This window comes from Sitodiplosis mosellana, unplaced genomic scaffold (genome assembly GCF_009176505.1).
Source record: "Sitodiplosis mosellana isolate CC-2019 unplaced genomic scaffold, AAFC_SMos_1.0 Smas_scaffold_6170, whole genome shotgun sequence".
Lineage (NCBI taxonomy): Eukaryota > Metazoa > Arthropoda > Insecta > Diptera > Cecidomyiidae > Sitodiplosis > Sitodiplosis mosellana.
The window spans coordinates 2,842,989-2,855,508 of NW_022601411.1; the positions used below are offsets into that span (position 1 = coordinate 2,842,989).

General features: G+C 35.0%; 3 protein-coding genes across 5 annotated transcripts; 1 reads left to right on the forward strand and 2 right to left on the reverse strand.

Annotated features, from left to right (window-relative positions):
• The first annotated feature begins 2,482 nt into the window (after positions 1 to 2,482).
• On the forward strand, positions 2,483 to 6,829 carry LOC129575958 (protein THEM6-like). Of its 3 annotated transcripts, none has more exons than XM_055460227.1 (5): positions 2,483 to 2,612; positions 5,554 to 5,730; positions 5,897 to 6,001; positions 6,190 to 6,478; positions 6,653 to 6,829. In XM_055460227.1, the coding sequence occupies exons 2-5, from the start codon at positions 5,592 to 5,594 to the stop codon at positions 6,708 to 6,710; spliced, it is 591 nt and encodes a 196-aa protein (XP_055316202.1). In that variant the 5' UTR covers positions 2,483 to 2,612; positions 5,554 to 5,591; the 3' UTR covers positions 6,711 to 6,829. The 3 variants fall into 3 exon arrangements, with proteins under 3 accessions (XP_055316202.1, XP_055316201.1, XP_055316203.1); XM_055460226.1 differs by lacking the exon at positions 2,483 to 2,612 and adding an exon at positions 4,158 to 4,528; XM_055460228.1 differs by lacking the exon at positions 2,483 to 2,612 and adding an exon at positions 4,606 to 4,741.
• A 1,727-nt stretch (positions 6,830 to 8,556) lies between these two features.
• LOC129575959 (pepsin A-like) lies at positions 8,557 to 9,665 on the reverse strand. Its single transcript, XM_055460229.1, has 3 exons — positions 9,272 to 9,665; positions 9,032 to 9,201; positions 8,557 to 8,933 (listed from the first exon to the last, which is right to left on the reverse strand). Exons 1-3 carry the CDS (start codon positions 9,639 to 9,641, stop codon positions 8,805 to 8,807), a joined length of 669 nt encoding a protein of 222 aa, XP_055316204.1. The 5' UTR covers positions 9,642 to 9,665; the 3' UTR covers positions 8,557 to 8,804.
• A 775-nt stretch (positions 9,666 to 10,440) lies between these two features.
• Positions 10,441 to 11,106, reverse strand: LOC129575961 (uncharacterized). The gene is made up of 3 exons (XM_055460233.1): positions 10,854 to 11,106; positions 10,685 to 10,760; positions 10,441 to 10,625 (listed from the first exon to the last, which is right to left on the reverse strand). Exons 1-3 carry the CDS (start codon positions 10,952 to 10,954, stop codon positions 10,449 to 10,451), a joined length of 354 nt encoding a protein of 117 aa, XP_055316208.1. The 5' UTR covers positions 10,955 to 11,106; the 3' UTR covers positions 10,441 to 10,448.
• Positions 11,107 to 12,520: the final 1,414 nt, after the last annotated feature.

Consider the following 12,520-nt stretch of genomic DNA (forward strand, 5'->3'; position numbering starts at 1 on the left):
CAACTGTCAAAACTCAACGAATGTATTCGGATGTATTCGGATGTTCCGAATGTGTTTCATATGAAAAGGTGGCGTTTTTGTTCCAAATTCCAAATGTTTTTTGGACAACATTCGGAAAAAATTCCAAATGTGTACCGTTTTTTTTTTAATCATAGTACATGAAGATAATTACCGCAATTGGATCTAATTATTGCATCATATTGCATCATTTATAAAATTTTAGTTATATCGAATTTGTTGAAATTAATGTGACAGAGAGAGAGAGAGAGAGAGAGAGAGAGAGAGAGAGAGAGAGACAGAGAGAGAGAGAGAGAGAGAGAGTTGTAGTATACAATCGAGCAAACGAGTGAATGTGTGATTGAGTGAGCGAGTGAGTGAATGATGTACGACGTATGGACTTCGCTCTTAGGATGACGCACGCGCCCGCACTGCTATCGCATGGGGGACGCAAGGGGGATGCGGTTGACGCAAGATTTGGGCCAGAATCCCCATTTTCCTACTACTTAAGAGATATATCGACTCTTCAATGCACGATACACTCTATTTGTCGATTTGGTTCTGTGGACGTCAAAATGAACAACGTGCGTTAAACAAAATCAAATTGAATCAAAACGGAATTGAAATGTTCAAAACATCGAACAGCAACGAGACTCTCATTCACATTCTGGGCAATGTCTGTCGCACATGTGTCGTGCGTTATGACAACGACGACGACAACAACGAAGACAACATCAAACGTACTGCACGTCGTTCTTCTGAATGGACCGATCTTTGCTCTTTGCGAACAAACCGAAACAAATGAGAGCGAAAATTAGAACAAACTGTGTATGTGTCTATCTGGGTGTGTGTGTATGCATTTCCGATAGAGTGTTTTTTAGCGGCAAAAATGATGAACGCAGCAAACATTCTTTTTTCACATACTTTCGACTCGTCGTTATCAGGCTGTCTGCAGGCATATTCAGTTTCGGGATTTTTGAACGATGATGGCATATTCAAAGGGAACTCACATGATAACGGAAGCATTTGTAAATGGGTATGCGACAAAAGGCCGAAGGTAGCTGCAAAGAAAAAATACACACATGTGCTTGCAATGTGTGGGTTTTCATTTTGTGCTGTTGCATACATCATCAAAGACCTGCAGAAATTGAAGAATCATCGGAAATGTGTTACACCAAAGGGCATATGGAAATTCCAGATAAATGTATGCATTTGGATTTACCATATACACTACACTTCACTGTTTGTCGCTAAATCTCTTTTGAAACTCAATCGAGCAACTTTATTCAGGGCAGTTGTTCAAATTGTCATCGTCATCGTCATCGTGGATGTTGTTGTCGTAGGATGTAAAAAACCGAAAACCACAACGAGCGCGCACACACACACAACACGCTCGCTTACACATCATAATCATTTCTATTTGATTTTTATCGCAATTTGCATTCGGTTCAAATTATTCGCCAAACAAAACCATGTTAGATATATGTAAATCCATTTCAATCATCAGTTCAGCCGCAAAGCGTTCGTTTCAAGGCCGCTTCTATCTCCCCCTCACCATGTGCCATTGTAATTATACGCTTGCAATTTTCGAATTATTCTCGACGCTGCGAATCGAGTGCGACATAAATAAATGCATTCATTATTATTATTGTAATGTCTCGACTCGGAATTCCATTATATCGTGATGCACATTCTGGACTTTACAGAGCGTCTGTTTTCCCTTCAATTTAGTTGAATCAATATTTTCTCTTCCATTTAGTTGAATCGTTTCATATTTTTTGACTTGGTTGATTTGGGTTTTTTTTCTTCTCAAGTTTGACGATTTGCATTTGGTTTTCAATTTGTTTGATGCCAAAGCGATGATAAAGCAGCTTGAAAATAACCTTCATTATTGGTGCTGCTGCCATAGTTTTGAAAAATATGATCTTGAAACACCGTTCGAAGGTGAAAGTCCTTGATTTACCTATAGTATTTGAGCATTTGACCAACAAACCCAATTGTTGTTTTTGTCTAGTTTATTTTTTCATGCTGTAAAAATCTGTTTATTGCTTCACTCAGAAGCGGATTTTATCAGATCAACAGCCGTATACCGTGGAATTGAGTGGTCGAAGAGCAATTTTATGTCATTACAAAGTACTGGAGGTACGGTGAACAAAAACAATGTTAAACCCTTCAACACCAGCACCAGCACCAGCACCAGCACATGAACAGATACTGTGAAACCCGAATCAAAACATGATCACTCATTCAACACTCGGCCGTATCATCGAATACAATCATAAAAATCGGCTGAAAAGTTAAAAATGTTTGAAAATTAATACAAGTATACTGTCCGTCGTCGTGCATTGGTGTGTAGTTGCCCAAAATGGAAAAGTGAACCGCTCAATCACCAACACGCACACCTTTTGAAAGTGTATAACATGGATTTTATTTCGGTCTTTCGGTCGACCAAAACAGAAACGATCCAAAGTCACATTAACCAAAAGTAATAAAGAAGAAGATGTAAAGAAACAAAAACATGTTATAAAATATACGCACACACACACACTACAGGTATTCGTTGAGTCGATACGGTCGTGTTGTCAGTACAACTTTTAACGTCAAGTTTACCGCACGTAAGTCTTGTTTCAGCCAATTCTTTCCATAGCATTGCAGTTTATTGTTCTGTTTGCGAATCAGAAGCTGGAAAAAAGCTTCGAGAAGCTCACGACTCGTTACTTCTGTCAATCAAAACAAAAAAAGCAGCAGAATAAAAAATGAGCCGGTTTTATGACGAAAATAATTTCCACCATCGTTTCGTTTAGTTTGCTTCTGGTTGTTTCGGCTATGACACTTTATGACGTTATTAGTGGTCATAACGAGTTATGGAAAAATTTCCACTCATTTATGGATTAAATCTTGTGCGCGATCCCGCGCGCGCACTTGCTCTTTCAAAGCTCAACGAGAGTGAGATGTGCGTTTTGATTATGGGACAACTCGATTAAAATCAACAACAATAGAAGAATGCGGATTAGAATGTCAACACATTTGACTTTAAATTGACGGAGTGCAAATTTCAACGACAATCCATTTTTCTAGCTCCATTTAGTGTTTAATAACAGTTTGCAGAAGGAAAAGTGAATATCTAATGATGGTCATTAGCCTGTTTGTATGCATCAACAAAGTCGATGCTATATTCACATCAATTATGATCTGGCGCTTTTGATTTTAATGTTATTGTGCCCTGATATGTTGGAGCGCCAATGATTGCGTAGTTATTTTAAGTGTTCTTACAATTCTCTAGACGATTTTGATTCGCATAATATAATTGAGAGTCAGCGGAATGAAAATGCAGATATTTAAAGATACAAAGAAAGGCACAAAGTGACACACTGTCAAATAAACTCATTTACATTGGTATTTTCAATGCGTTGCCGATTAATTTTCTGCTCCCGATATCCGTTCTTTTGTCCAGCATTTGCTCAAACTTCTTTCATTCTCTCAATCTTGTATCGTTTGGCATTTCAGCTCAATCAACTGCAAATGTGTGACAATATGCTAATTTGATCCGTTAAATTTGAATATTTCTCTATTTCATTCAAAAAAGAATTCATCAAAAGAATGGCAGATTCTCCGGAAAAAAGGCTTGTGACTGTTTTCTCCTCTTATTGGATTTGTAGTTTTCCAGAATCGATTCCATTTTGCTTCATCTTCAATCAATCAAATATGATATGATTCTTTGGGAAAACTTTGAGATTTATTTGTCGAGAGACTTTGACTATAGATGGATCGAAAAGAGTTTACTCGACAATGGTTGAAGAAAGTGTAATTTTGTTTTTTGGAAAATATGAGATTATCAATATCAATCTCATTTTCTTAATCGTTTACTACTTTCTTGATGGTTTAACGAGAGAAAAAAATGTCGAAAGTCATAAAATCTCACTTAAAAACCATAATTAGCAACGAATGTGAGAATAATTGTCAAATATACGCATTTATACCACAATCCATCCACTGATTTGATGACATGGACTGATCAAAAGGCACTTTTGTTGCAATAAAAACACAACGTTCTGTTGAATAAATAGTGTTGGCCCATCGACATCAATACATTGAAACAGGAAACACTGTTTGAATGCCCCAATACACAATCCAATACTTTGGAATCCAAATCAAATGTGTATTTATTCCATTCAAAATATGATCGTTTGTTCAATCGAAACGAATACATTTACATAACGAAATCGGTTAAGAAGTTGAAAATTTGGGAAATTAATTCGAAAATGCTGTCCATCGTGCATTGGTGTACACTATGCAGTCGCCCAAAATAGAAAGGTGAGCCGCTCAATCACCAATACGAAGACCTTTTGAAAGTGTATAGCATGGCCGAAAAAAAGAAGCGATCCAAAGTAACATTAACCAAATGTAATAAAGAAGAAGATGGAAAGAAAGAAAAAAAATATTATAAAACACGCATACACACACTACAGGTATTCATTGGGGCGACATGGTCGTGTTGTTAGTACAACTTTTATCGTCAAGTTAACCGCACGTAAGTCTGCTTTCAGCTAATTTCCCCATATATACATACGTTGCAAATTGTTGTTCTGTACTAAAAGTTTCTAGAATTTCAAATGATTCCGTTTCTCTCTCGCTGAGATCTGGTTTTATGACGAAAATTTTGTAATTTATCCACAGTATCCCCAATAAGAGCATTTTTTATACTCTTCACCGAATCATTTTAGTTACTGTCTAGTTGTTTCGGGTATGTCATTTTATGGCATTAATATTAGTCATAACGAATTATGGAAAAATTTCTCGTTCGTTTTTATGGAATAAATCTTGCTTTCGAGCTCAATGTGTTGTGATTACAATAGACGACAATTGACGGCAGTTATCACGACAAAAAAGGATGCGGTTGTCATAGAACGTCAGCAACTCGGCAAATTGCTCGAAATTCAAGAGCAATTCATTTTTTACTCGATTCCGAAATCAACCGATCATTAGCTGACGTTGAAAGTGAAAGTGTTACCTAATGATGGTCATTTGAATATGGCTGCTGATCATACCCTTTTTTAGACAATTCACGGTGTTTCTCTGTGTATGTGTGCGTGTTAATCACTTGATTTGATGCTATTTTTAGTTCAATCACGACCAAATTCATTAATTTTGAATGGTTTTTTCCTTCGGCTATGGCTTATGTTACTCAGCATTTCTACAAAAAGAGGAAGAGAGTTGAAAAAGCACACACACCAATTGACAAGTCATTTTGCGTCGAGCTTTTTCCTCATATTCGTTTGATATGCATAATATTATTAGGGGTCACCCAAAGAAATGCATATATTTAAATAGGAGAGAGAGACGAGTAGCCAAACTGTTGAATAAACATATTTGTGTTGACACTTTCGTTTGCTACACACATTTTTTTCGTTGCTTGGCTATCCTCCGTCCGTCACTCAAGTGTCTTTTTGCCATCTTATCATTCAACTCGTTTGTGCTTGTGTGCAAATGCAAATATGTCACAAATATGCTAATTCAATTCGGTGAATTTGTTCTTTTTCGTTCATTCCATTCCAGAATTTTATCGAGATAGCCTTGAGGGAAACTTTTCAAAAATGGGCTTTGGACTGATTTTATTGCTTATTTTGTACATCATTTGGGATTTCAACTACTTTATTCGATGTGTGTTCACTGTGGCTTTGGGCCGATTATTCCAACAGAAACGGAAGATCAACGAAACAACCACTATTTATGGTAATTTACACCTCGTTCTCCACTTGTCACTCTTCTTTATACCAATGGTTTCGTTACGATTTGCTCACTTTGATTTTTTTTCTCTTCTATTCATGCCATTCTGACCTGTTTTTCTGAAATATTTTTCACATTTCCCTTTCGTTTTCTTTTTCTCCGCAAAAAATAGGCTTATGTACAACACAGGATGTTGACATTTTCATCAGACACATGAACAATGCACGATATGTGCGTGAACTTGACTTCGCCCGATTCCACTTCTATGCGTTGACCGGTAAGTTGGACACGATAAATATTTATTTCGATTTGATTTGATTTGATTACAACTTTCATATAGTTAAATTTAAATTGTGCATAATATGCGCGAATAATGGCGGCCGCTCGAGCGCCATTCTACATTCTTCATTCGAGTCTGGGCGAGAGAAAAAATATTCATATATTTTGTTCCTTGAATATCCGTAGGATTGTATGAAGGTGTACGCAAAAATGGAGGTGGTGCTGTTCAGGGTGCCTCATCGGTGCGTTATCGCAAAACCATTCCTATCTTTAATCCATATAAAATCGAAACCAAACTCATTTGGTGGGACGAAAAGGCAATTTACTTGGAGCAAAAATTCATCACCTTCGATGGTTTCGTACGGGCTATTGCCATGTCAAAGCAAAATATCACAAATTGTAATGTTGTTCAACTCATGAATGGGTTCCAAGGCGGTGAGAAAATCCCAGACCCACCACAAGAATTGCAATTATGGTAACTATGCTACTTTGGATGAATTCAATATTTTCAACTCAAAAACTAAGAATTCATGTCAAATTGTTGACGCATGTCGACTCAACATACAAACTTTGAATCGAAATACCGATTTTTGATGCGTTTTTTTTTTTCTACTAAAAACTTCAAATTTTAATCATTTTATATTTGCAGGTTGAACGCCATCGAAGTATCCAGTGAGAAATTGCGTAAAGACAAGAAGAGCAAATGAAGCGGCCCAATCCGAATAGCGGCTTCATTCATCTAGATTTCTGTTATCGCCTTTTTACCAATCGTGGAAATGTTTTTGTATTAGAAAATTAAAGAAAAATGCGCTTACAAATTCATAAACTCCGAAGTGGTTTTTCTCGTCCACATTCATAATATCTTCTTTTTTTCAGCCGAGACGTGAATTTGTTTTTTCGTTTATGAAAGGTGGTTTCTGTGATTTTTTTCCCACTACAAAGCCAAAGGAGAAAAGGCAATTCCAAACAATGCTGTTTTTTTGTTTGATACAAAACCTTTATTATCGTTTTTCTAAATTAATGAATAAATATAGAATTGTGTGTGTATCTTCCCATCGGAAAGAATACATCTTGTTGCAGTGATTTGACAAAAGCAACAAAAATACTGTCTTTCATAAACTCGATTCGTCCGACTAAATAATGAATTATGAAATTCTGAAGTACGAAGAAAAATAATTTTAGCCATTTGTGTACATCATTTCCAATCCGAATGAATAGTTTTTTAAATTTTAATTTCTGACACAAGTTTGTTCCAAATTGTCGCTATGGCTGGCTTCTTTGGGTGCATACGTGAATTTTTGCCTATTTTACTTTTAATCCATGGTAATAAGTTGGCAACACGAGTATAAAATGTAATAATGCAATTGGCACGAAGTGTAAGTACAAATCAAAAGTGGACTCATGAATGGTACAAATTGGTATACATACAATGGTACCAACATTCATGGTCATCTCCTATTTTAAAACTGAATGGCCATTGTTTCGATGAGCTGTTCGAGTATACGTCGCTGGAGGATTTGAATTTATTGGGCCAAACATGAAAATCGATGCAACAAATGACGGGTGAGTTTTTCAAACTCAATCATTCAGAATTGTTACACTCTCAAAAGTTTATGACAATAAAAAAAACATCATAGCCGCAGTCTAAACGTTACTATGATTTCAAAAGAGCCGTTTAAATGAAGGAGTAATTGGCATGATTTGACAGAGTGAAACCCAATGTGGAAAATTGTAGCCAGCAGAAACTTCATTTTATTGATTGATTTAATTAATTAAAATTCTTAGTATCAATGCCGGCACAATCAAGAACAAAAAAATCTAGATTCAGAATCACTCAATCAAATTTTTTTTACCATTTCAGTTATAATGTTTCTTCTGCTTTGAATCGTATTTTTTGCTATTCCAATTCTGTAATTCAACGAGACTTTTGTTGCTTCACGCGACTTGTGGTCTATCGAAGAAATCGAAATGTTTGCCTCCTTGCATTCGATCTGACCATGTCGACTACAAGTAACGACTAAACTTAAGTGATGCAGTTTCAAATTCATTTACACGTTTTACTGTCGTTAATTCTAGCTAAGCGATAAATATTACGAACAAATATATTTTAATTGCAATCTGTGCATTTACTCAGATGTGCAAATTCTCTTTCTAAGAGTTGAGCGAAAGCAAATCAAGAGTGATATCACAATTTCAATCTGGCAGACGGTAATAAGTTAATGGTCACAAAACCTGATGATAGAGGCAGATTTTGTAGTCGCCGTTTTAGATACTTCGATTTTTTCACTATTCATTTTAATTGGTGCTACAATTCGTATATTTTATGACATTTTTTGACCCACCCATTCGCAAATAACACAGAAAGACAATAAAAATCAGAATCACCGAAGTGTTTATTATTCAAGAATAATAAAATCAATACGATTCAGTGAATACTAATCATTTTACTTGGTGAATAAAGGAACCGAGGGAGAGATATGTATGTGAACGCGGAAAAATACCGTTTTTCACAAAACTTACGTAAATTCAATCCAATTTTATAGTTTTCGTAAATGCTTTGTGACGTGAGTGGATTTATTTTCAAACCAAAAACCATATTACAATAGTATCAATATGAATTTCAATAAAAAAAATTATCCAGAAAACGATTTCATTGTGTAGTGTATGTAATGTCGAGTTTTTTTTTAGTTTTTATTTTGCTTATGTTTTTCATATTCAAAAATCTTTGAAAATATTTTTTAACAGTGTTTAAAATGTCATTGAAGGGAGGATAATTGCCGGTCGTCCGTTTCGTTGTCAATTCATTTGATGTTTGCGAGGCCCACTCGATTATTTCCAGAATCCAAAATGACCGTTGCTTTGAAGAAAAATTGAAGAGGGACCAAAACTTCATCATAAGTTCTTGGTTTTAAAGCAAGTTGGCATTCATCCTGAAACAAAATATGTTATCAACAAACACGAATCATTAAAACAATGATTATAAAATGGTAGTTCGATATAAATTGCAAAAAAAAAAAAATATACAAACAAAATATAGCCACGAATAGTCGTCAGTCGTAAAAGTGATTTTAGCTTCACCAAAATAAAGTTCCATGTTTGGAAAACTCTTGCGAGTGTCACAGTCGACGATATAGTGGTTTCCATTCCAACTACCGCCCAATTTATCATTAAGAGGATTCACAAAACGTTCTGGCAGATCTATGATACGAAAAGAAAATAGTTTTCCATACACAAATGGTACCTATGTGTTTCTAGTTTCTGTAATTACGTAAGCTATTTGGATCGCCCGTATCCAGTACTGCTTGAACATTTACATCGAGTGAGAGCAGCTCTGTATTGTCTGTCGGAGAACGTAATATAATTTTCGTTAGAGTAACAGCCCAGTAAGATTCCCCCAAAACCGGTAGCCAATAATCAGCCTCAACGTCACAACCACCGATTATCATCTCGCTGTCCTTTTCTTCATTCTGCGTATGCAACTTAAGGCAGGCCATCCGCTTTTTAATTTGACCTTGCTCGTATAGTCGATCAACTACGGTTGAATTGTCAGTTTCGGATAATGGAGCCTTTGAAAAACCCATAGTTCCATCAAATGGAGCATTGATCGAAGGGCCTACTTGAACGGTTGCGACCCCCATTGGTTGATTTTTGGCTGTCAAACTGCCAATCTACAATGCAGTATGGAGAAGAAAAAAAATCAGTAACGAAACACAATAATGAACTGAACGAAAAAAAAAAACAATAAAACATTGTTGCTTACAGTAAGTGTGTCCACTGCCTTAGTACCATTGACTGAAGTAGCAACATATCCTAGGAATAAATCGCCCGGTGTTTCTTTAAATGTTGAAGATGCCGTTTCATCAAATAAATTGTTCACAGCTATGAAAAAATACCGAATATCACTATATCTTCTTTGACAAATCGAAAATGGGTGTTTTTTTGTTGGCGGCTGGGTATTTCTACAAATTAATTGACAGCCCGAGAATGAAATAATATCTCACAAAATGTATTTACAGAAGTAAAGTAGAACAGAAAAAAAATGCAAATAAGTATATTGTAAATTTTCTTAAGCGCAAAAACCGAACACATAAATGCCGCGCATCACACAAACGTTGAGCGCAAAAACAAAACAAGCCTATTCGGATTGGCCAATCTAGTAGGCAGGTTCGACTTTTGCGCGCAACGTTTGTGTGATGACAACATTTGTGTGTTTGGTTTTTGCGCTTAGAACATTTACAATATACTTATTTGCATTTTTTTTTTGTTCTATTTTTCTTCTGTAAATACATTTTGTGAGATAATATTTCACTCTCAGGCTGTCAATTAATTCTTGATTATGTATTTTCAATGTGCGGTATAATGTAAAATTGCCAGTGTTAATTCAATGAACATTATGAAACAGTTCACCAACCCATCGAATATAAAATTAACAGTTTGGTGATATGTCATTTTACCCAGTGTTCATTGTTGACAATTTGAAATTTAACGGAACATTGGAAAAACATACTTATATTGTTTTTAGCTCTCTGCGACACAATCCATAAATCTGAAGAGCCTGTGTCGAACATCAACGTTATTTTTTGTGGTGGAGTCCCAATGCCAACTTCGATTCCGATTCTATCCTGAAATAAAATTTAAAATAAATCCAAATATTTCAGACATTAGTAGACATGAGACTCACATCTCTCCAATTTTGCAATTTAGTTTTCAATCCATTTTCATCAGCAGCACGTCGTCTTCGATGTGTCAGGGGAACTCTAGATAACAGACATGTTTTCATATGTATTTTGTATATCCACATCAACTAAGCTCTACATTCAACCAGTCAAAACTAAACACACAAAATTCACCTTATAAGACCATCCAATTCGTCAACACCATCGATCGAGATAGCATTCGGTCCACCAAACACATAAGCGAACATCGAAAGAACCACCACAAATCGAATCATTTTGAACGAAAACCCAATCGTTTACTGCGATTAACAATCGAGAAAAAAAAAAACAATTTATCAAACAGTTTGCACAACTAAATTCAGCAATCTCAAATTGATAACTGAAACTGAATTAAGGTAAACCTAGGTTTATATTCCTTTCGTTTGTTTAGTTTGATGTTTGCTAATTACATCGTCTTAACATCAATCCGTATATAATTAACGCACGGAAAAATTAAAATTATAATCATCTTTTTCTCGCTCATCCCATTTAAAATTCAAAATTATTCACAGAATAATGAGCAGATTGGGTTTATATATTTCCGTCATTTTCATATTGAACTGTACTATCACTACAGTTATTGTGTTCTATGTTGACGCAGAAACTGATAAATTCATTTGAATTCGCTTTCTTTCTTATTGTTTATAAAATGATTGAAGTAAATTTTGATAAATTTTCTTTGAATTCATTATTTTCACGGTGTTTCTAGTAAATATTCTATTGTTTCTCCATTCGATAATTAAGAAGAAAACAACAGAATAAGTTCTTATTTTATGGGAACAATGAATTGCCTGAACATGGACAGAACTTTTAGTTATATATATTCCATTAGAATGTGAGTCATTTTATTATTCGTTCGCTTGTCTGTTCTGACAGAGTTAGTTAGTGCTCAGGAACAATTTTACAATATTTAGTTTGGAAAATTGTATTCGGAAACTACGATGTTTTTGAAAAAAAAAAAATTTATTTCAAATAATAATAAAACGAATGACATACGTAATCCAATTTTTTCTGCATGCATTTCAAAGGTTTTGTAATACCGCTATTTCGTTTTTAATTAATTGGTGATTCAATCTTTTACTTGTGATGCAGAAATTTATGCAAAAATTTAAAATTCCCGTTAAAATTCTATTAATTTCGGATGACGTTGGATGTTATTTACTGCGAGGTTATCTAAATTCACTTGTGCTTCAAACATCGAATTCTCGCTAATGCTGATCAGCGATCAACATCAAAATGAATTGAATCACCAAATACACTCATCGTGTGTTCTTTACAAATTGAACAAAAATGTATGCACGTAGCGTCATTTTTATAACTTTTTATTTTTCTTTTCTTAGTAAAGTATAAAGCACTTTACTTGTGGTTGCAATCAAAGCAACATACAAAATTTTATCTTTATTACAAACATCAAACTCACAGTCTTCGCGTCCTTCACAATTGCCACTGCAGCAGTAGAAATTTCATTTTGTTGATTGAAGCCATGAAGGCAAAGCTTTTGTTTATCCAACTCAAATTCTTAGTATCAATGACGGTACAATCAAAAACAAAAGAAAACTTGAGACAGAATCACTACGATCAAATTTATTTTACCATTTAAATTAGAATATTTCTTCTGCTATGAAGCGTATTTTTTTGTTACTGCAATTCTATAAATCAAAGAGACTTTTGTTGCTTCACGCGATTTGTGGTCTATCGTAGAAATCAAAATGTTTGCCACGTCGAATAAACTCAAGTGATGCAGTTATCGGCATCATTGGGAAAAACGAAATGTATATTTAAAAAAAAACGTTCATCTTGTC